The sequence below is a fragment of the Castanea sativa genome, chromosome 8 (assembly GCF_040712315.1).
Source record: "Castanea sativa cultivar Marrone di Chiusa Pesio chromosome 8, ASM4071231v1".
NCBI lineage: Eukaryota > Viridiplantae > Streptophyta > Magnoliopsida > Fagales > Fagaceae > Castanea > Castanea sativa.
Window position 1 is genome coordinate 41950098 of NC_134020.1, and position 22221 is coordinate 41972318.

The 22221-nt window shown below is 32.6% G+C and overlaps 3 protein-coding genes across 6 annotated transcripts; 1 reads left to right on the forward strand and 2 right to left on the reverse strand.

Annotated features, from left to right (window-relative positions):
• Positions 1 to 860: 860 nt before the first annotated feature.
• On the reverse strand, positions 861 to 2857 carry LOC142606865 (cytochrome P450 71AU50-like). Its single transcript, XM_075778228.1, has 2 exons — positions 1948 to 2857; positions 861 to 1558 (listed from the first exon to the last, which is right to left on the reverse strand). The coding sequence occupies exons 1-2, from the start codon at positions 2818 to 2820 to the stop codon at positions 944 to 946; spliced, it is 1488 nt and encodes a 495-aa protein (XP_075634343.1). The 5' UTR covers positions 2821 to 2857; the 3' UTR covers positions 861 to 943.
• A 3238-nt stretch (positions 2858 to 6095) lies between these two features.
• On the reverse strand, positions 6096 to 9956 carry LOC142606350 (uncharacterized). The gene is made up of 3 exons (XM_075777715.1): positions 9925 to 9956; positions 6535 to 6712; positions 6096 to 6405 (listed from the first exon to the last, which is right to left on the reverse strand). The coding sequence occupies exons 1-3, from the start codon at positions 9954 to 9956 to the stop codon at positions 6217 to 6219; spliced, it is 399 nt and encodes a 132-aa protein (XP_075633830.1). The 3' UTR covers positions 6096 to 6216.
• A 3851-nt stretch (positions 9957 to 13807) lies between these two features.
• Positions 13808 to 22217, forward strand: LOC142608411 (dolichol kinase EVAN). 4 transcript variants are annotated; one of them, XM_075780184.1, is made up of 15 exons: positions 14436 to 14547; positions 14627 to 14710; positions 14823 to 14952; positions 15639 to 15845; positions 16078 to 16182; positions 16612 to 16682; positions 16760 to 16843; positions 16919 to 17130; positions 18552 to 18741; positions 18834 to 18899; positions 19161 to 19249; positions 19348 to 19462; positions 20834 to 20885; positions 21000 to 21100; positions 21672 to 22217. In XM_075780184.1, the coding sequence occupies exons 4-15, from the start codon at positions 15656 to 15658 to the stop codon at positions 21783 to 21785; spliced, it is 1389 nt and encodes a 462-aa protein (XP_075636299.1). In that variant the 5' UTR covers positions 14436 to 14547; positions 14627 to 14710; positions 14823 to 14952; positions 15639 to 15655; the 3' UTR covers positions 21786 to 22217. The 4 variants fall into 4 exon arrangements, with proteins under 4 accessions (XP_075636297.1, XP_075636298.1, XP_075636299.1 ...); XM_075780182.1 differs by lacking the exons at positions 14627 to 14710; positions 14823 to 14952 and adding an exon at positions 13808 to 14226 and having other exon boundaries at positions 14435 to 14547; XM_075780183.1 differs by lacking the exons at positions 14627 to 14710; positions 14823 to 14952 and adding an exon at positions 13809 to 14226 and having other exon boundaries at positions 14435 to 14547; positions 16763 to 16843.
• Positions 22218 to 22221: the final 4 nt, after the last annotated feature.

Consider the following 22221-nt stretch of genomic DNA (forward strand, 5'->3'; position numbering starts at 1 on the left):
GGTTTACTATTTGGTATGGTTAGTGATTTAAGTAAATATCAATATATAATCTGTAAATCAACTTTGACATGGTTATGTACTTATATACTTGCTTATTTATTATGTTTGCTTTTTATTTAATTTTTTTTAATTTATCATATGAACAATACATTTGAAATATAGATCTTTATATTTATTTAGGGATTATTTTAGTCAAATTTTATATTTATATTAATTTATATTTAAATAATTATTAAATTAATTATGACGTTATTACGGTTCGACTTTAAAAATCTTGAACCTCTCATTTTTACGGTTCATTGAATGGTCCGGGTCTGAAAACCATGGTTCTAACGTTTGATAATCACTAGGTCTAACATCTCTATAAAGAAAAGAGAGAAATTAATCAATTGTCTAAAACTGGAAACCATTAGTTTAACCCACTCTTTCAAACTTTTTTTTATCTTTCTTCTATTTGAGAAACAATCTCCTTCAAACTTAGGACCACTTAGCTCGGTACAATCATAAATTATTAGTAATCCCATTTATTAAATTGTTAAGAAATAATGAATTTTATATTCAAGTATTATTGTAACCGGTAAGCAGAAATGCGAACTGGCTTTATGGATAAAGTGCGTCAGGAACTTCCATCAAGTTTTTACCTACGCATTTGAGCATTTGGATCTTCTCACATGCATGTATGGTTGTATAAGAGGAACAGCAAAACAAACCGCAAAATTAAATGATGTAAAATCAAGATTAATTAATTCTTCGACACTTTTCCATGAGTAAGGAATACCAGGTATATGGTAGCTTGTAGAGTTGTACATGATAGGTACGTACAGCAGAAAATATGATCCACAAAATGAGCAAATGCAGTAGAAGTAAACAACCACAAATCTAGACATTCATACTGGCACTTTAATTAGTAGTCTAGACAACAAAAACCAAAAAGAACACATTGTCACTTGTGAAGGCGATAAGTAGGAATAGCAAGTAGGTGCTTGGCTCTAGGAGTTGTGAGACCAAACTCTTCGGTCATGTCCAACTCCGTTGGCAACATGTCATTAGGAAGCTCCCAATCAAAGCAATGAACAAGTTGTGCTAACACTAGCCGAACCACAGTTAGACCCAATTGCATTCCTGGACAGCTTCTTCTCCCAGACCCAAATGGGATAAGCTCAAAGTCATGTCCTCTAAGATCTATGCTACTGCCAACAAATCTCTCTGGATTAAACTTATCTGGCTCGGTCCAAACACTTGGGTCTCTCCCAATTGCCCATACATTTATTAAGAGTCTAGACTTACGAGGTATGTGGTAATCATTGATAGTGCAATCTTCCAATGACTCGTGAGGTATCAACAAAGGTGCTACTGGATGTAGCCTCATGGTTTCTTTTACAACCATGTCCAAGTACTCCAAGCTATCCAAGTCAGATTCATCTACCATCCTCTCTAAGCCCACCACATTTTCCAACTCCTTTTGAACTTTCTTCATTATACGAGGATGCCTGATTAGTTCCGTGAGCATCCAATCAATTGCTGTTGCTGAAGTGTCCATTGAGGCGATAAGCATATCCTGTAAGAAAATCATTGTTAGAAAATTAAAACAAACAAGTCTTAATCCCAAAATTATTGGGATCAACTAGTAAAGAAACTACACTAGAATAAAATTTTGATTCTAGCAAATGATGCCGCTTTAGCTTCAACTTGATTAATTCTTATAAAAATTAGTGTTTAAGTAGATAGTAGGATAGTATAAATAAAAATAATAATTAGAAATCATATTGTATACACCAGATTATATTTGGTACATAATTGAATTCTACACACAAATATATAGAATCGTTTTTTTTCCCTAATACACAAACATAAAGAATCAGTTTTGACTATATTATTAATTTAACGATTTGATATATGATGTGTTTGACTCCTTACTACTATCATGTGAGTTCTTTGAATAATTACCAAGATTATAGCTTTGATATTGGGCCGTTCAATTCGGTACTCAGATCCCATGAAGCCCAACATGACATCAACAAAGTCCTTGGTCTTATTTTCATCCTTGGATTGGACATGCTCATCAATGGTCTTCTCCAAAAAGGGATCAAAGATCTTACTCACAGCCTTCATGCGCTGAGTTAGCCCTTGAAGGTCAAGGGATGCAACAGAAGGAATGTAATCACCTAAGTTAGGAGTTGCAGTTAGCTGCATACCCTCTTGGATTACAGACTTGAATCCCCTCTCATCAAACTCCTTGTCCATGAACTTCTTCCCAAACACCAAACGGCAACTCATATCTGCGCTGAGAGATGAAACCTTGGCACTGAGATCAACAGCAACATGTTCATGTGCTGCCTCTTGAATGAACTTTATCAATAGGTCAAGCTCTTCTTTTCTCATGGATTTGAAAGAATTGATTTTGAGGTTGCTAAGTAATTCAAGGGTGCACATCTTACGTATATTGCGCCAATAAGAACCATATGGAGCAAAGGCCAAGCTCTTTTGCTCATAAGAGATGTGCTTTGCAGCCTCATTAAGTGGTCTGCTAGCAAAAACAAGGTCATGTGTTTTAAGGAATAGCTTGGCAGCTTGAGGGGATGAGACAACAATGGTAGGTACCATCCCTAAGCGCAAATGCATGATAGGACCGTGTTTTTGAGCTAGTTGATGAAGATCTTGATGAGGGAATTCTCCAAACATATGAAGGTTCCCAAAGATAGGGAACCCTCTTGGACCAGGAGGTAATTTCTTCTTCTTGGTTTTGCTTTTCCATTGTACTAGGATATAAGTAAGCAAAACAAGTGAGAGTATGATCCATGTCCAAGCCATGGTGGGCATTTTTAAGGCTGAGCGCACTGGGTGGTGAAGGCAAGCTCAGTTCATCAGTTGCAACATATGGAGTTGTTATTTATAACACGGAAATCGTACAAACGGACAATAAACTTTAAATAAGTTTGATGCTGACGTATGTGGAAGATTTTTTTTTTCTTTTTCTTCTTTTACTAAATATAGTAAGTATTAGGTGTCAAGTAATTGGACAAGGAGTTGATTGGATAAAGTTTATAAGGTGGTTCTCACTCATACCTCGGCAATTTGAGATTTAGTCTATACCATTTCCATCATTGATTTTTTATTTATTTATTTATTTATTTATTTATAGTTTTTCCTCTTTTGCTAATTGAGTGAGAAATAAGAGTAATTACTTTTAAAATTCAAGAGTAAGGGTTAAAAAAGAGAGTAATTATTTAGTATTTTTGTTGATGTGAAGTTATTGTATTCTAGGATTATCCGATAAATTTCTATTATGATGAAATATCATCTACTTCTCATTTCTCTCTCCGATTGAGTATATTTTTAGTTGTTTAATTATCATTTTCTCTTCTCTTTTACTGTTTGAGTAATTTTTTTAGTTGTTTAATTAAAAGAATGGTAAATGTATAGGATAAAAAAAATAAGAAAGTGATCTTATTCTAAAAATTTGAAATAGGATTTTCACTATTAAAACTTTATTTCTTAGATATAAAGGTTTACAAACTGAATCGTAATTTAAAATGACTTAGTAATCTACACACTTTTAAGTTTATAATATTTAATCTAAATTATAAAGTAAATCAATTCTAAATGCAGATGATCATTTTTCACAAATTTTACTTATATAAATTTTATAAATTGATGTGTTATTCATAAAAAATCTATATATTCTTGATATAAAAAAGAGAGTAAAGATATGTATGTGTATGTGTATGTGTGCATGTGCAATATATTATCTCTATATATTAAGAAAATTTAGAAAGTTAATTATAACTTCAAAAATGTCAAAAATACCCCATAATCTAATTAGATAATCCTTGTAAGTGCACAATTGCACCTGGTCCCAAGACCAGTTATGGGCTCAGGCCCAATGAGCCTTAAACAATATGAAGTTGTAGAGTGTGGGCTTGAAACCCGGGTTAGAAGTGTGTGAGGATTAAATGACAAACTAAAGATTGCAAGTCTTGGAAACAATAGGAATATTGTAAATCGAACATCGGATGTAAGCCGAGAGTTGTTCTTATATTATATCTTTCTCTTTTTTTCTTTTTCCTTTTAGGTTACAAAAAGTCCGTCCCCCTTTTTGTATTCTAGGTTGCCCCTTAAATACTCCTCTCTTTGATACTTTGTACACGTGTTGTCCCATCTCCCCCTTAACCTAGATATTTCTTTTCTCAGTGCCTTTGAATAGTAACCAGAAGTTTCCCTTCCACTGTTCAGGTGTCACTTCCCCATTAATGCGGCCAGGGTAGTAGGTGCAGGGTCTTTAATGCGGATGTGGCAACCTTTATCCTTGACATTTCTCCAACACCGGTGCTTCTGGGGCATTCTAGGGTTCCCCCCTTTTAACCATTGGCCTTAACCGTGTCATCCCCTAATCTTTACTATGAAATTCCGAGTTCTTCGGTGTCCATCCGAGGGTAAGTTCACCCTCGGCTGGATCCTCGGCGTATGGGCCGACCCATAGTACTAACAAATTCTAAACCCAGGAGTAGGTCGGCCTTCCTTAACACCGCCCAAAAGGCCCACATTTCCATCAGGATCTTTTTACCCCCCACAATCCTTATTCTTAAAAAATTGAAATTAGGGTTAAAATTGTAATTCAAAAAAATTCAAAAATTCAAAAAAAAAAACTACCGAAGAAACTTTTTTTTCCTAAAAATTAGCACACTCTATTTAAATATAGATATCTCACGCATGCTTGATACATTTTTTTCCCTAAAAGCTATCACATACTAAACCAAGCGGTTTACTTCATTTTAAATCATAAATTTTAGTTTATTAAAAATCCCTTTCAATATAACCCTACTAACAATAGATAAATTCAAATGAAAAAATTACATTAAACTCAAAAAAAAAAAAAAAAGTCTCATATGTGGAGCATATGTGATGAGGTTAATGTATATTTTGTTGTTGAAATATTAAGCATTGTCAAGTTAATTTGTAAGTCATTTTTTTAAATTAAAAAAAGTTGATAATAATTTTAACATTTTATGAAGAAAAAAAAAATTGGAGATTTGCAAATCTGATTTCAAGTTGTGCTAACTACCAACTACGGACTGCCTCAAGGATTCAAGATAAGCTCGTCTTTGTTTGTGGATTGTACGAAAAAACAGTGAGAATGGCTTGGACTTTAATGTTTAAACGCCACATTTTTTGACTAGAAAATTAAATGCGAATACGATAGCGCGTGAGTTAAAACACTCCTCCGTGTAAAAGATTTTGGACCCTATAAACATTATCAACAACTTTATTTGTTTGTCCTGTATATAAAAAAAAAAAAAACTTTATTGGTTAAATATTATCTATACTACAATTTAAGTGGTTTTTCTTATTTAAATCAATTTTTTTTGTTTCAAAACACCCTTATTCATGAACAAAATTGGAGGACAATCAAATAAAATTACATTTCTAACTTTTAAACAACCCAATTTTTATTTTTATTTTGTTTTGACCCTTAAAATAAAATTTTGAACACTCTAATACTAAATTTTGTTTAAACTCAATTGAAATCAACTTGAAATATGATTATATTAGTGCTATTTTCACAATATTTTTACAATAAAGGTTAAATGACAAGTTGTAATTGACTTTTTATCTAAACTCATAACTGACATTATTTTTTTACATACTTTTACAACTTACTATCTAGATTTTATTGCGTAAATGTTTTGTCAATAATACTACTATTAAAATTGCTCATTTGATAAAAATAAATAAACCTTATCTCTACTGTTGAGGGTAGAATAAAACTATTTTGGGTAGGGTAAACTACAAAGTTAGTTTCTGTCCTTTACATTATATGTGAATTTGGTCCTTAACCTTTCAATTGTATCAATTTAGTCCTTAACATTTTCAGTGTTGTGTTAATTTGATCCTTATAGTTATATTTTGCATGGAAAAATTTATTGTGTCAAACAGAATAACAAAAAATAATTTTTCATGACATATCATTTGGCAACTATACTGCCGCATCAAATTATTTTTTTTTTAAAAATGAAATTTTCTATTCACACCTAAGATCAAATTTGGGGAAAACTAAACTTTAAAATCCCTAACTCTGTCTCTCTCTCTCTCTCTGTCTCGTTGGATCTGCGAAAGAAATATCTGGATTCAAATATGAAGAATTAAATGATGTGATAAGTCAAAACAAAAAAAACAAAATTACAAGAATCACACACTCAATCCGACTTCCATTTTTGTTTACACGGAGAGTATGTTACAAAATGGAATACAGACTAATGAAAAAAAATTCCAAAGAGTTGTGCCTTCATAAATTGTGCTCAGTCTGTGCCTAAAGGAACAAACCGCCATCTTAGCTCTTCTAGAAGTAAATCTCTGCAACTTCTTGATTGACCCAGGCACCAGCTCGAGATAATCCACCAGCACCAACTACACCTGATGGCTTGGATTCAAAAACAAAGGACTTTTTTGTATCATTAGGTCCATACCCATAATTATTATACTCAAACCCATTATTATATAATCTTGTTATAATTTTCTGAAGAAACCGATTTATTAAACCCCAAGAATACGAGCCTTCTTGCAGCAATGACTATCAATTCTCGACGCACTTTGAAGAGCCACGCTGAATTTAATAGCCAAAGTGGCCATATCCGACATGGTCAAGCGCTGTTGAAGCTGAGCCACAGGAAGCACAAAGTAGATTTGGTTAGCCTCAAGTTCATCGTTCAAATTTCTTTAGTAACCTATGTTACTGGGCTGTTAGATATTTTTTAGGAAGTTATGGCAAGGAAATTGCAATTGATTGTGTAAGTAGGGAGGGCGGTTTTGGTTTTGCACGCGGAGTGAGAGTTTTCTTGATGGAGAGTTTTTTTTTTTTTTTTTTTTTTTGGGATAAGGATAAGAAAGGGTTTTTCTTTTTAAACCAACTTAACGTGAAGGGGAGGGGAAAAAAAAAAAAAAAAAAAAGAGATCTTGCAAAAAAGGATTTTTTTTAATGATGGGATAAGGATAATAATTATAGATAAAAAAAAAAAAGGATAAGAATAAGGGTTTTCCCCCATATATATATATATATAAATAAAATAAAAATAAAATAAAAAAAGTAAGAGTTTTAAAAAAAAACTAACTTAACGTGAAGGAGAGGAGAAAAAAAGAAGATCTTGCAAAAGAGATTTTTTTTTTTTAGAGAAGATAAAGAAGAAGAAGAGAGTTGGTTGCCGTATTTTAATAGGAGTAATTGTAGCAAATTTGAATTTAAGTAGTGGTTTATTGGATGTGAAGTTATTTTGTAGTGGGTAGGAGTCATTATAGCAAATTGAATTTTAGTAGTAATTTAGTAGATGTAAAGTTATTTTGTAGTGGGTAGGAGTCATTATAGCAAATTGAATTTTAGTAGTAGTTTAGTAGATGTAAAGTTTGAATTTAAGTAGTGGTTTATTGGATGTGAAGTTATTTTGTAGTGGGTAGGAGTCATTATAGCAAATTGAATTTTAGTAGTAGTTTAGTAGATGTAAAGTTATTCTTGAGATCTTCTAAAGTTCTTAAGGTACTCTACCATGTAGAGTTATTTTAATCTTAACCTTTCATTTATAATAAAATGTTTAGATTTTGCCATATCATTAATCCACTAACAAATCTACAAAAATAATGATTTTAAAAAATAATTGCTCATAAATGATAGGTATTACCTTAAATGCGAATAGTGGCTATGACATTGCAGCATTAAATACAAAAGAAATTTGCTTATTTAGAAAATTGATTATTATGCACATAGACCAAGAAGCATATATATATATATATATATATATATATATATAATTGATATATGAATGGTAGAGACACTTGAGTTTTCATTCCAATTTTTTTAGTCTTCTATTAATTTTATTAAAATTAAGCATATAAATGTTTTTCCTTTCTTTTCAAGTACATGATTGGCACTTAGGATCATAAAATATAATTTTTCTATGTCCCATTTCAGTCGAACCTATGCTTTGAAATTAACAACCAAAATGATTTAAGTAACAAATTGAAAAATGAAGAGGGGAAGGAGAAGATGACTTCACGTTTTCCTAGAAACCTGATTTAGGTAAAAGAGGTAAGGCAATAATTATCATTTATGAGTAGTTATTTTTTAAACCATTATTTTAGGGGATTTGTTAGTGGATTAATGGTATGGAAAAATTTGGACCTTTTATTATAAATGAATGGTTAAAATTAATAGAACTCTACATAGTAGAGTACCCTAGGAACTCTAGAGGATCTCAATCCTATTTTGTAGTGGGTTGTTTAAAAGTTAGAAATGTAATTTTACTTGATTGTCCTCCAATTTTGTTCATGGGTAAGGGTATTTTGGAACAAAAAAAATTGATTTAAACAAAAAAAACCTCTTAAATAGTAGTATAGATAATATTTATCCAATAAAGTTTTTTTTTTATTTTTATACAGGACAAACAATTAAAGTTGTTGATAATGTTCATAGGGTCCAAAATCTTTTACACGGAGGAGTGTTTTAACTCACGCGCTATCGTATTCGCATTTAATTTTCTAGTCAAAAAATGTGGCGTTTAAACATTAAAGTCCAAGCCATTCTCACTGTTTTTTCGTACAGTCCACAAACAAAGACGAGCTTATCTTGAATCCTTGAGGCAGTCCGTAGTTGGTAGTTAGCACAACTTGAAATCAGATTTGCAACATACTCTCCGTGTAAACAAAAATGGAAGTCGGATTGAGTGTGTGATTCTTGTAATTTTTTTGTTTTTGTTTTGACTTATCACATCATTTAATTCTTCATATTTGAATCCAGATATTTCTTTCGCAGATCCAACGAGAGAGAGAGAGAGAGAGTTAGGGATTTTAAAGTTTAGTTTTCCCCAAATTTGATCTTAGGTGTGAATAGAAAATTTCATTTTAAAAAAAAAAAATAATTTGATGTGGCAGTATAGTTGCCAAATGATATGTCATGAAAAATTATTTTTTGTTATTCTGTTTGACACAATAAATTTTTCCATCCAAAAGATAACTATAAGGATCAAATTAACACAATACTAAAAATGTTAAGGACCAAATTGATACAACTGAAAGGTTAAGGACCAAATTCATATATAGTGTAAAGGACAGAGACTAACCTTGTAGTTTACCCAAAATAGTTTTATTACCCTCAACAGTAGAGATAAGGTTTATTTATTTTTATCAAATGAGCAATTTTAATAGTAGTGTTATTGACAAAACATTTACGCAATAAAATCTAGATAGTAAGTTGTTAAAAGTATGTAAAAAAATAATGTCAGTTATGGGTTTAGATAAAAAGTCAATTACAACTTGTCATTTAACCTTTATTATAAAAATATTGTGAAAATAACACTAATATAATCATATTTTAAGTTGATTTCAATTGAGTTTAAACAAAATTTAGTATTAGAGCGTTCAAAATTTTATTTTAAGGGTCAAAACAAAATAAAAATAAAAATTATATATATAATTTGAAGCCCTGAGCTGGCTGTAGAGCCGCCCCTGTTTAAAACGATATAAATATGCATGCCATGCACATCAGGCTGGATGTAGAGCCGCCCCTGTTTAAAAGTATATAAATATGCATGTCATGCATATCATGCTGTCCATTCTTGCTTTTCTCTGATTTTTTTTTTTTTTTTTGATCATAACTTTTCTCTGATTTGTTTCTTTCATTTTCTTTCTATTGCAGGTGTAACACGTTTGCAGGAACAGAGACCCTAAGATTTGGAGGATCAGAAAAATTGAAGGCAATAGCAAATTGTAAAACAAAAATGCTTTACGCGGCACGGCTGTCATTTTCATATTTGACGAAGGAGATGAGCCTGCGACATATTTATGCATGGGACCAAGATTTATTGCAAGAATGTGTCATATAAAAGTCGGTCCCAGATTTATTTATTTTATTATTATTATAGACTCATTGTCTGTCATTACTTCATTGGCGCCACGGTTAATTGCATCGACATCGATAGCTGGCAAATTTTACCAAGTTAATTTTCTAATAATTTTTTGTTTGTCTTTTTCTTTTCTAACCGTTCATGGGGTTCCTATCACGTACACTCAGTGGCGGAGCCAAGAATTTAGGTTAGGAGCCAAAATTAAAAGACAAGATTGGAAGTAAAAAATTAATCAATATTAATAACAAAATAAGTAAATAACTATATGATAATATAATTGTTACAACTATATTATAATTGACCAAAGAAAAGTAGCGTACAGAAGGACGAAGTGGAGGAAGGAATTGTTGAAATAATAAAAGTTATAAAAATATTTGTGATGATTATCTGAGGTACCAGAATCTGGAATTACAGAATTACAAAAGTTGGTAAGAATTCAGAAACCTTTGAAAATTACATGGGCTCGCCTTGAATCTAGTTTGGTCAGAAACCATTGAAAAATTTCTATGTTCTAATGAGGCTAATGATCGAGAAGGATCTTTTCTTTGATCTAGAATAGGCCCATTAGGTTGATAGTTACAAATTTTTATTCTTAAACCAGGATCCGTGGGAAGATTTGCAACATCCACTTCGATACAAGTTCGTTTAGGATTTGATCCGGACTCATTATTATGATCAAGATTCTTCATAATCTCAATTAACTACAAATATATATGTCATATCATTAAAATAAAGAAAAAAATTACAATCTATGATTAAGAATAATCAAATGAGGAGATCATTATAAATACAAATAGTTTAAACATATAATTTGAATTATAAATTTATGGTTAAGAATAGTCAAATTAAGAGACCCATCTAAATATAAACAGTTTAAACTTTAAACATATAATTTGATTCTTTAAAAAAAAATAAATAAATAAATCAAAGCAAAAGTATTAAGAGTATGCATACCTATAAATATTTGAATGTAACTTAAAAACCTAACTTGAATGCTTTTAAAAACTGCACAGCAACTCTGAGATCCAAAGAAAGAAACTGGATTGAAAAGGAATTTTTTCGTTGGGATGGGAGGCGTGCCTTGTTTGCATTATATATACTTTTTTTTTTTCCAGAGTTCTACTGACTTCTAATCGGGGTAGGTGTAGCAAAGTTGTTATAGAGATTAGAGATCATTAGAATTGTACTACTTCTAGGGGTAGAAGTCTACTACTACTAGGAAAGCAGGAAAGGTTTTATCACTTCTGTCAAAAAAAAAAAAAAAAAAAAAGCTAGAAAGGAAAAGTAACGTGACTTAATTGATTTCATTTTTTTTTTTTTTTTTTTTTTTTTTTTTTTGTAGAGGGGGGTGGGGGGCAAATATGGTATTTCATAGTCAAAACAATTGAAATTTGGGGGGCACCTTGCCCCCCCCCCCCCCCGGCCCCCCCTCCCACTGCCCCTGCGTACACTATTGGAAAAGGGTAAAAGGAAAAGGAAAAAAATAGTGAAAGAATGGAAGGGTTTATGACATATTATATATATAATATACTATATAATAAAGTTGAGTTTAGAAGTCGTAATTGCGTCAAGTGACTTCACTAAATTATATAATTTAAAAAAAAATACATATATATATATAATTTTTCTTCTCCTATAATTTTTAAGTTGATAAAAATATTAATTTGATTACAATACAAACTCTTCATCTAATCCTACGTAAAAAATGTCCATGTAATCCATATATATATTTTTTTAAAATTATAATACTACACGTAAGATTTGCAATTTTTTTTAGATCTATAAAAAAAAATAGATATAATTTTTTTTTCTTATCTTCTTCTTCTCCTATAATTTTTAAGTTAATAAAAACCTTAATTTGATTACCATCTAACTTAATTTCATCTAATCCTTATCTTAAAAGTACACATTTAGGTCCATCTAATCCTTATTTTTTAATTACTACACGTAAACAAAAAAAAACAACAACGTATAGCTAATAAAGTTTATTTTCAAGCAAATTATCTTTAATATAATTTAAGAGTGTAATTTTGAATAAATTTTCTTTATTTTAATGTACAACCATTCTTTTTACTAAAAAAAAAAATTGTTCTCTTGGGTCTATCCAAAAAAAATCTCTTAAGGAGTGAGAACTGAGTACATATCCAGATGTCCTGCCATCAAAAAAGTAAAATCAATTCTAATTAAACTTTTTGTCTCAAACTCAAACTCTTATTAATTAAATTTTCCCACCATGTTACTGTTAGGGTTTATGCCCTAAAATCCAAAAAGAGAGCCCTACTTGTGTGTTCAAAACACCAAAAAGAGAAAAAGAAAAAGAAAAATTCTCTTAAATCTGTTGTTTATAAAAATGATGAATTGACTTTGAGTCAATTAAATGAATAAGGTAGATGGGAACTTGATTAATGCTTTTGCTTGGTCATTCTTTTAAAGAGGCTCAAGGCGACATATCTAAGATCCATTTTAGGCAGTGAGGAAGGCTTTTGGTTCTTGGATTTTTTGAGAGGATGACAATTTTGAGTAGTGAGCTTCATCTTGCAATAATCTAGTTTGATGTCAAATTGGGTAAACTGGTTAGCCAAACTATACTTGGTTTCCTTTATTGAAGGGATTGGTCGCTCCTAAAATTTATAAATTTAAGGGGTCGTGTTAATAAATATTAAATGATGACATACAAGCTTTTCCATGGTTAGAGGAAATTTAGGTGAGAATTAAGGTGATAGAGTAGATTTTTAGAGTTGGTTTATCATATATCAAGGCTTGCATGCAAGTTTGGTAATAGGTTTATGGGTTTTAAAAGTACTTCAAGCCCATTTTGTAAAACCTCCCTTAGACCAATGTGTAAGCTTAAGATAACTCAAATCCATATTATACTTCTTCCAAATAATCTAATAATTATTCATATGGACATGGGTAACATGGCCCATGGGTATGAAAAAAGAAGAAGAAAAATAATGGACCCAAAAGTTTTTGGGCTTTGCCATGTATTGGGTTCTACAAATATGAGCATGAACAGTGAGGAAAGTAATAAATTCAGAAAAAAAAAGAGAAAAAATAAAACCTACCAAAAAAGAACACAGCACAAGTCATGGCTTAGCGGCGCGTTATTGTGTTCGGACTTTGGCCCAGTCAAGTCAGTCTCCCATTGGTTCCAAAAGTCGTCTCTTACACAATACGAAGCAAATTCCGCGTGGTTGTTTCGCCGTTGCAACCACGCGTAGATCATTACCCACTACGTTTGAAATGTTTCACGTTATGGCGGTAATCACATGTGTTGTGGCTACACAGTTGGCAGTTGGGTAGAGACGAGAGAGGCCTCCTGTGTAACCTTTTTATTGTTTTGTTTTGTTTTGTTTTCTAAATTTAACTAGAGCAATGCAACCAACACAAATTTTCTATTTTTTTCACAATTAATTAATATTTTTTCACCTAAATTAACTACTTATATTTATTTTTAAATTTTTATAATTTATTAATCACAACAATTTACACTAACGGTTATGAAATTTTATATCTTATAAATGTTATTATTATTATTTTTTTGTGATGTATCGTTTTCCTAAAAGAAACACCTTTTACAAAGTATAGTCAATATCAAGCTAATTAGCTATCATTTAAACTTTAATAAAAAAAAATTAAGGTAATTATCAAGTAGTAGTTTAATGTAACAAAATATGACAAAAATCTAATCGTTGAATAGCATATTTTTTATATTCTTAAAGTATATGTAAAATTTTGTGTCAATTAGAGTAAAAATCTTATTTTTTATACATAATTTTAGATTAAAAAATTTTAAAATTTAAATATTTAATTGATAATATAGTTAATTTTTGATAATTTAAAAATTTTCCAAATTTCAAAAAATAGTCTGCAGTAGGATAGCTCAACGGGTTATAAAAACCAAAGCCGCGGGCTAAGTCTGTGGTAGGTGGGTCCCATTCTATGTTCCCTCAACCTAACGGAAACAACCGTATTAACGAAGCCTGAATTAAGCAAACCCAAACTCTCTCAAAGACGATTAACAATGAAAACCATATTATGATTATCACTCCAATTCCTATCTCTGATTTAACAAAAAAAAAAACTGAAAAAAGTTTTGAAATTTAGAGAGTGAATTTTTTTGTTTTTTGTTTTGGCGAGCAATGGCGGCGGCGGTATTGAATGGGGAGAGAGTGGTGGTGGTTCTATTCATCGGTCTCGTTCTCTTCTCTCTCCCTCTCTCTCTCCTCCTTCACGGCGTCGCTCTCTCTCTCCTCGCCCTCTCCGCCCTCTTCATCGAGATCCGCGCCGAGGATGATGCCTCCTCCTCCTCCTCTTCCCTTTCTCTCTTCAAAACCAGGTCACAATTCGAATTTTGTTGCTTTCCTGTTTGGTTCCTGAGAAACCGTAGGAAAATTTCTATAAACGTAATTCAAAAGTTCAATTTCGTGTTGGTCTTCTAAATTCTTAATTTTTTTTTTCCCTTTGGATTGAGTTGTAATTTAAGAGTCAATGAGGGATTAGGGTTTTTGTGAAATTGAATTGTGAATGTTTTGGATTTCATGTAGGCCTGGCGTTTCATCTGGAATATTTCTTGGGGCAGTAACACTTCCTGTGGTTATGCTTTCAAAGTTGATACAGCTTTCGCGAGCATTGTCGTTGCGTCAAGTTCCGCTTGAAGGTACTACCACCACGCATTGATCCCTTTTTTTTAAGTTAATCACAACATGAACTTATGTATTTCAAAAAAATGAGTGCAGCTGAAATGTGAATGTTAAGATCGATAACTGGAAATACCTGGAAAGATAGGATTTTGAAATGAGACGATTTTATTAAAAGTACAGGTACCCTCTCTTTTGATTTAAATATGATCAAATGGGTTAAGTGGTGTCGCGTGGTATTTGTTTTAAACGTTGCAATTGCGTACGAATACTTATGTTAGTTGGGCTTGAACAGAGACATTTGGTATGCCCCATGGCATAATGGGAGGGAATTGTGGAATTGGCTTCTACGAGGGAGAGTTGCTTGAGATGGTTTGTTCATGGCGGGATAGTGAGTTGATTTAAGTAAAGGGAACAAAAAAAAGGTAGAGTAAGACCTAAAATAACATAGTAAAAGTAGTAAAAAAAGAAATTTCATTTAATGAGGTGATAGAGAGTATGATTTTGGATAGGACAAAATGGCGAAATAAAGATAAATATGACTGACCCTGATTTGGTTGTTGTTATTGTTGGAGAAATGTTGGATAGTAAAATGAATGTGTCATCCGCATTTGGCAGTTGAAATGTAATAACTAAAGAGCTAGATTCGATAGAATAGCACCTATGATGTTTCTACGTTGTAATACTATTTTCTAAGATTTAACTCTGTGATAAGGAGTCATGACTTGTTGATACAAGAGCCAGTAATCATTTGTGGCTTGGGTTTTTGACTCCTTATAATAGCACCTATGATGTTATAGAAACCATTGTCTTTATTTTGGATGAGAATGGTATGCTTGATGTTAACTTGCAGGGTCCATTTTCTAACTGTCTGTCTCCATCACCAAAATTTCTACTATTCCATTTTCTTAATGGAGAAAAGGTTGTAACTTGTTAGGTTTTCTGCATATAACAGGCCATCCTCCGTCATGTAAATTGTTTTTCTTTTATCTTGTAATACAAATTCTTGGCTTTCTGATTTTCGCTTCCCAATTTTCTTCCTCCTTTGTTGAATGTGTTTTATTACAATACCACCCAGTATATGACAATGTGTTCAATTTTCTCTGTATAGAGCTTGAATATCTGACAATGCAATACTGGGCCACATCTGCCAGCAGCTTGAGCGTACTTGTGTTCCTCTGCATGGTTATATGGGGTTCACCTGACCGTACACGCCCGCCTTATACGCGTGGTTTAGTGGATGCAAAGCTGAGTTTAAGTGGAATTGTCTTATTTGCAGTGGTGTGCTGCGTGTCTATTGCTGCAACATCCCATACTGGTGAGTTTGTAATTCCGCATCCTTTTTGACTGTTTTCTCTCTAATAATTTTCTGTGATGTCATGTAGTGTTTAAGATAGGAAGATAAATATGAGAAAATGAATTACATCTAACATTTATTTTTAAATTTAGTTCAGGGGGGAAAAAAGAAAAAGAAAAAGAGAACTCTGTTAGATAAACAATTACCACCTTTTTAATTATGATTGTTATATATATAAATTTTTTTTTTACAGGCTTTCACGCAGTATTGAAGTTATTGTGGGTGCTTTTGCATGGATTGGCAGCAGTGAAATTAATTCAGCATGTTCTTAGTACTTTTCCCTCTTGTGCTTCTATTGGTATGTGTCTTATTACCTTTTTTTGGGGGCCTTGTTTTCTTCTCTTATTGCATGTAATGATTTTGCCTATTCTAAATTTGGAGCATTAAGAAGTGTTGACCAGCTCCCTTCTTTTTAGTAGTATATAGGTAATTGATACAAGTGTAGCTTGCATATTGTTAATTTTTATTTAACAATATGCAAGCCACACTTGTATCAATTAGCAGATCAGTTTGTAAAATTTATTTAGTGGATCAATTTCTAATAAATGTAAATTACAATTCATAGAAACTACATAAATTTTTAGTGCCTAAATTTAATTAGTGGAATCCCTGTGGCATTGGCATAGATCAAATCTCACTTATTTTGGAAAAATATTCTTATTATCTAATCAGTTTCACCGGGCTATCTCTTGTACTCCTTATTTATCACTGCTCATCATCTTTTTAGGGGAAGCGCTTTTGGTGACCGCAGGCATTGTTCTTTATTTTGGTGACATGTTGGCATGTACGATTGCAAAGGTTAGTGGAATTATACCTTCAGTAATTATTCTCCCTGGGAAAAATGGATGTACACACGTTTTATTGGTATTTTTTAGCAGGTTACTGGATACGTGGATTCATTGGAGTTGGTTTCTGCACAATATGGAGTCAAGAGAAGTAAAATAAGCATAATTATTCAGGTATGATTATTTTAAAGTGATGAAAATGATTATAATTGATGTAATTAGGTAGCTAAGGTTCTTCTCTTCTTGCAGGGGGTGCTACTAGGCCTTCTTCTTTTTCCAATGGTCTTTAAATTTGTTCTTCGAATATGGGAATGCTCTTCAATTAGTGCTAACTCTGAATCAAGAACATACAAGATAGGGAAATCTCTTATATTCTTTGCATCCCTTGGATTTATCTTGATTGTGGTAATCCCATCATGGATGCAGTTTGCTCAGGATTTTAGCGTACATCCGTTGTTATGGTATTACTTCTATCAACACATAACTGAATATGATGCTTGTTTTTCTTCTTTGCGTTGTGTTATCAACATATCATCAAACTGATTTGGTGGTAATGGGGTAATTGAGTAGTTAGCGTTGTTTTCACAAACCATGGGTAGGAGATGGGGTATCATGTGCTGGTATTTGATAGTGCATGGATTAGCATGCTTTTCCATTGTATTCCAGCAGAAAATATAAGCTGCTCCCTCAGTGCCATTATGGTGCTAGTACTTGAATTATTAAGACATTAACAGCACTAGGCCTTAGGGATTCAAGTCAGTTTGTGCTGCAGTGTTTTAATTAATTGAATCTCTGAGCTGATAAGATTTTAAAGAACTATTCTTTTCCCTCAGTTTTTTGGAAACTTGTTTTCCTTTTCCATAAGTTTTTCAACTTTAACGTTCACTTATTAAATTTGCAAATTGTTTTCATAATTAACAACTTCACCATTACAGATGAGATTGACTTGTTATCCCGATAAAATTATTTCTTTCTATGTGCATAATAAACACAAAAGGTTATTAGTTCTATCCATTTAAATGTTGAGCGCTATATTTGCATCAACAAGATAACCAACTTGAACTTAGAATCTTGGTATGTTCCAGTTTCAACTATTCAGCATCACGAGAAGCATCATCATATTTCTTTATCATCAACTGGAACTATGTGGTCACTCATCCTATCATGATTTTCTGGTACAACTTGGTTGATTGAAGCTCTAGGTGATGTAGGAAAAAACCAAAATGATGCTACAATAAATTGAAAAAACAGAAAATTAAAGGATAGATAACCTTGTATTCAACACCAGGCAAGAGAGAATCTCTAGGAGTCAGTACTTAGGGTTGGCTAAAGTCAGCACCAGACCATTGGAAAGGGAGAATGAAGCATCTTTGGCCACTAACTTTGATAGGGTAGTTCTCCTACCATTAACAGACCTAGACAAGGGAGAATTGCAAGCAGCTTTCTAATTTAGAAGCACATTTGCTGTGTGGAACATTCTCCATGGCATCTAGCTTTCTTTTTATGTTGTAAAATTTTCATTGGATGGCATTTTGTCCACCTTTTGTCTTTGATCCCTTGTTGGAAACTTCTTATTATGGGGGTTAGAATCATAATTTACATTGAAATTTTACTGGTAATCCATGCTATTGACTATATATGTCACAATGATTACTTGAATGCTTTTCCTCATACCAAGTGGCCTGAGTCATTTGGATGATTTGCTTGGTGAAATGACCGCAAGTCTTAACTTTGTCTAGTCTTTAATTTTTTATCCTATGCTATGTCTGTAAATTACCTATCAAAAAAAAAAAAAGCTATGTCTGTAAATCAATTTACATCACCATTATCTGGCCATTCCTCAGCTTATCTTCTTATGTTTGCACCATATCTTTTTTGACAGGGTAATCTCGTTTGTTTTTTCTGAGCCACTGAAAAGACTATCTTTATGTATGTACTGGGTGTGTGTGATATATGTGTCTGTTTTGTGGTTCTACAACATTTCCAAGAATAACAAGATTGAAAGGATTCTTCTCCGAAAATACTACCATCTGATGGCTGTTTCAATGTTTCTGCCTGCTCTTATCTTCCAGGTGATTAGGACTATGAAGGATGTATCTTTTGTGCTAGTCCATTCTAGTAATGGTTTGTTTAATTATACTGCTGACTGGCATTTGCTTTTCAGCCAAAGTTTCTCGATCTAGCATTTGGTGCAGCTCTGGCAGTTTTCTTGGTGGTAGAAATTATTCGAGTAAGTTCACCATCCAGCCACAGTAATTGATGTTGAAAAATTTGTTATTTATCTTATTCCATAAACAAAATGATTTCACTAATTGTTTCATTTGGGTCAGTCTTTTCTGGCCTGTATCTCTCCAAAATGATGTAAACTTGCTATGACCATGTTATTGACAACTTATAAGCTGGGTACTAGTGTTTATTGCAAACAGTGAAACTGGTTTAATTTTTTGTTATAGCTTTGGTCGATCTTCCATAACTATATTTTTTTAGCCAGGTGTGGAGAATTTGGCCTTTGGGACAACTTGTACATCAATTTATGAATGCTTTCACAGACCATCGTGATTCTGACCTTCTTATTGTAAGGTATGGCATGTTATTTTCCATGTAGCTCAAACCTGTAAGCATATGTTTGATACATACAGTTTTTAATTCTTCTTTCTTTATGTTATCTGCTTTTTTAGCCATTTCTCTCTCTTATTGGGTTGCGCACTTCCAATTTGGATGTCTTCTGGATTCAATGATCGACCACTTGCCCCTTTTGCTGGAATTTTGAGTCTTGGAATTGGAGATACAATGGTGAGTCAGCTTGTTGCCATGTATGATTATGTTGATTTCTATAAATGCTTTAATATTTCAGACCATTAAATTTATCAAGTAACATGTTGCCATGTATTATTATGTTGATTTCTATAAATGCTTTAATATTTCAGACCATTAAATTTATCAAGTAACATGTCAAGGTCCAATATATTTACTAGAAAGCTTGCTTAATTGGATTCAAGGTGCATTATCTATTATGCATATATGAAATACGGTTCAAATTAAACAGTGCAAAATTAGTTAGATTCTTAAGTTGTTGGCCTTTCCTAAATTTAAAAAATGAGTCATCATGTGTAAGGTTAAATTTTGGAGGGAGATTTGCAAGCTATACTGCATTTTTCAATTACTTTTATTGTTTATTTGTATTATCATCATCATCATCATCATCTTTGACTTATGCATAATAGGATTCGAGGTGCATTATCTATTATGCATACATGATATACAGTGAGAATTAAACAATGCAAAATAAGTTAGATTCTTAAGTTGTTGGCCTTTCATGACTTTAAAAATTGAGTCATCATGTGTAAGGTTAAATTTTGGAGGGAGATTTGCAAGCTACACTGCACTTTTCAGTTACTTTTATTGTTTATTTGTAGTATTATTATTATCATCTTTAACTTTGACTTCAGGGAAGTGGAATTTACTTGTGGAACATGTTGAAGTACAGGTTTTTAAATCATGATGTTGTTGTAATGAGGGAAATGATGTTATCAGTACATTCCCTGTAACCATACACTGTCACTGTCGTTTTTAAAATTGTTTTGTCCAATAGAAGTATAATGAATTTTTTTTAGTGAGGAGACGCTATGGAAAAGGTACCTCAATAAGATCTAGAGCAGTTTTCTTGCTGTATGCCTTTATGTACTTGTCCAGAAGCCATAGATCTTCTTTCTTCCTTATAACCAAAGTCCCTTTGAAAGGAGTTGAAGTTCACTCAAGGCATTCCTCATTTTTGGTTTTCATTGCTATTAATAAAACTTCTAACAGTTGACTTTTTATGACAACAATCTTACTCCTGGTGCAATGCCTGTGGTCAATTTGGCATGTAGATCTTTTGATCTTGCGGTTTGGCATATAGATCTAGAGCAGAATGATTCTTCTTTGTAGAAGACAATGGCAAACCCAATTTATTATTGCACTATGGTATTGCTAAGTGATTTGCTAATCCAAGAAATGACAAGCGAAATAACATTGATGAGAAGAATTGTGAACATGTATTTGGCAGAAGTATGCTATAAGAAAACAATTTAATGATAAGATCTACCATGCATGCTGTATGACTACCATCATACTATTCTTTTAGTTGTATCTCATTATGAAAACATAACTATGGTTATGCTCCAGGCGTCAATGGTTGGCCACAAGTATGGTGCCCTCAGGTGCAGTAAAACTGGCAGTAAGTCCCCTCACCCTTTGACCCTGATTATCATCCTTTAATATTTTTTAATTTACTTATTTTGCCTAATAGGGCTAATTTCCTGACATATGTGGTATTCTTTCCAATCACTAGAGAAAACTATTGAAGGGACTGCAGCTGGTATAACATCTATGCTGGCTGCTTGCTCAATTCTGCTTCCACTTCTAGCATCTACTGGATATATTTTTACCCAGGTCCTCTCTCTATCACACTCTCTCTTGCTTGTGGCTTTATTGGACTTAATTTGCTTACATAACTGAACTGCCTGAATCAATTGATTTTTTCTTCTATACAAAGCATCGGATGTCTAAATTAGTGTAATAAATTTAAAGTCAAGGCAACTAGGTTAGTCTTTGACTAAGATGCACCATTCTCATGTATCCAATCCAGGTTCGTCTGGTTTTTACTAATTGGAGAATGAGCTGTATACCCTTTTTATGTGCCCATATTACAAGAATATTGTTACTTAAGAGGTTTCATGCCAAGATGCTTGGATGATTTTTTTTTTTTTTATGTCTTGAGGGTTTTGGGTTCAAAATTAAGACTCATCGACTTATTCATGCTCCTGTTGTACCATTTTAAAAATCCCTTCGCCCTCTTCTTCCCCTTCACCCTTCTCCCCCCCTCCCAAACCAAAAAAAGATGAAACATAGCCAGAAGCATAAATTAAAATAGTTGGATTAATTTTGTTAATATAACTTGATGGATCTGTTTTGTTTGGGTTATTGATGCATTTGTCGATGTGTCCCTGTCAACTTTTTGCAGCATTGGTTGTCTCTTCTCCTAGCCGTGACAGTCTGTGGTTTGTTGGAGGCGTACACAGCGCAACTTGACAATGCTTTCATACCACTCGTTTTCTATAGCCTTCTTTGTCTGTAAATGCAGCTCCAGCACCCTCCTAAAAGTATATATATACATGAATGGTTCTGACAAATACTGCCTCAGTTCTCTGCCTTTGAGCACGTTTTTGTAGATATAACAAATCCACCAGTACCAGTAGATTTCAAACAGCCAGTTGTAGACTCTTCTTAGATAGGTTGGTCTCTGGAGTAGGAATAGGATTGATCAAGTTTCAGTACTTTAATGTTAGGTTTTGTGAGCATTTATTTATTGGGTGAGGCCCCATGTATTTACAGAGTATACGAGAATGACACCATTTTTTATCCCCACTGAAAAATTAGTCACATTTTCCCCCTATTTTTCGTTTTATTGTTGAGGGAGAGAATAATACATCTTAGAGACATGTTGGAATTATTGGAATTCTTTGATGATGATAATAAAAAAAAAAATTCAGGTTATATATTTTCATTATCTT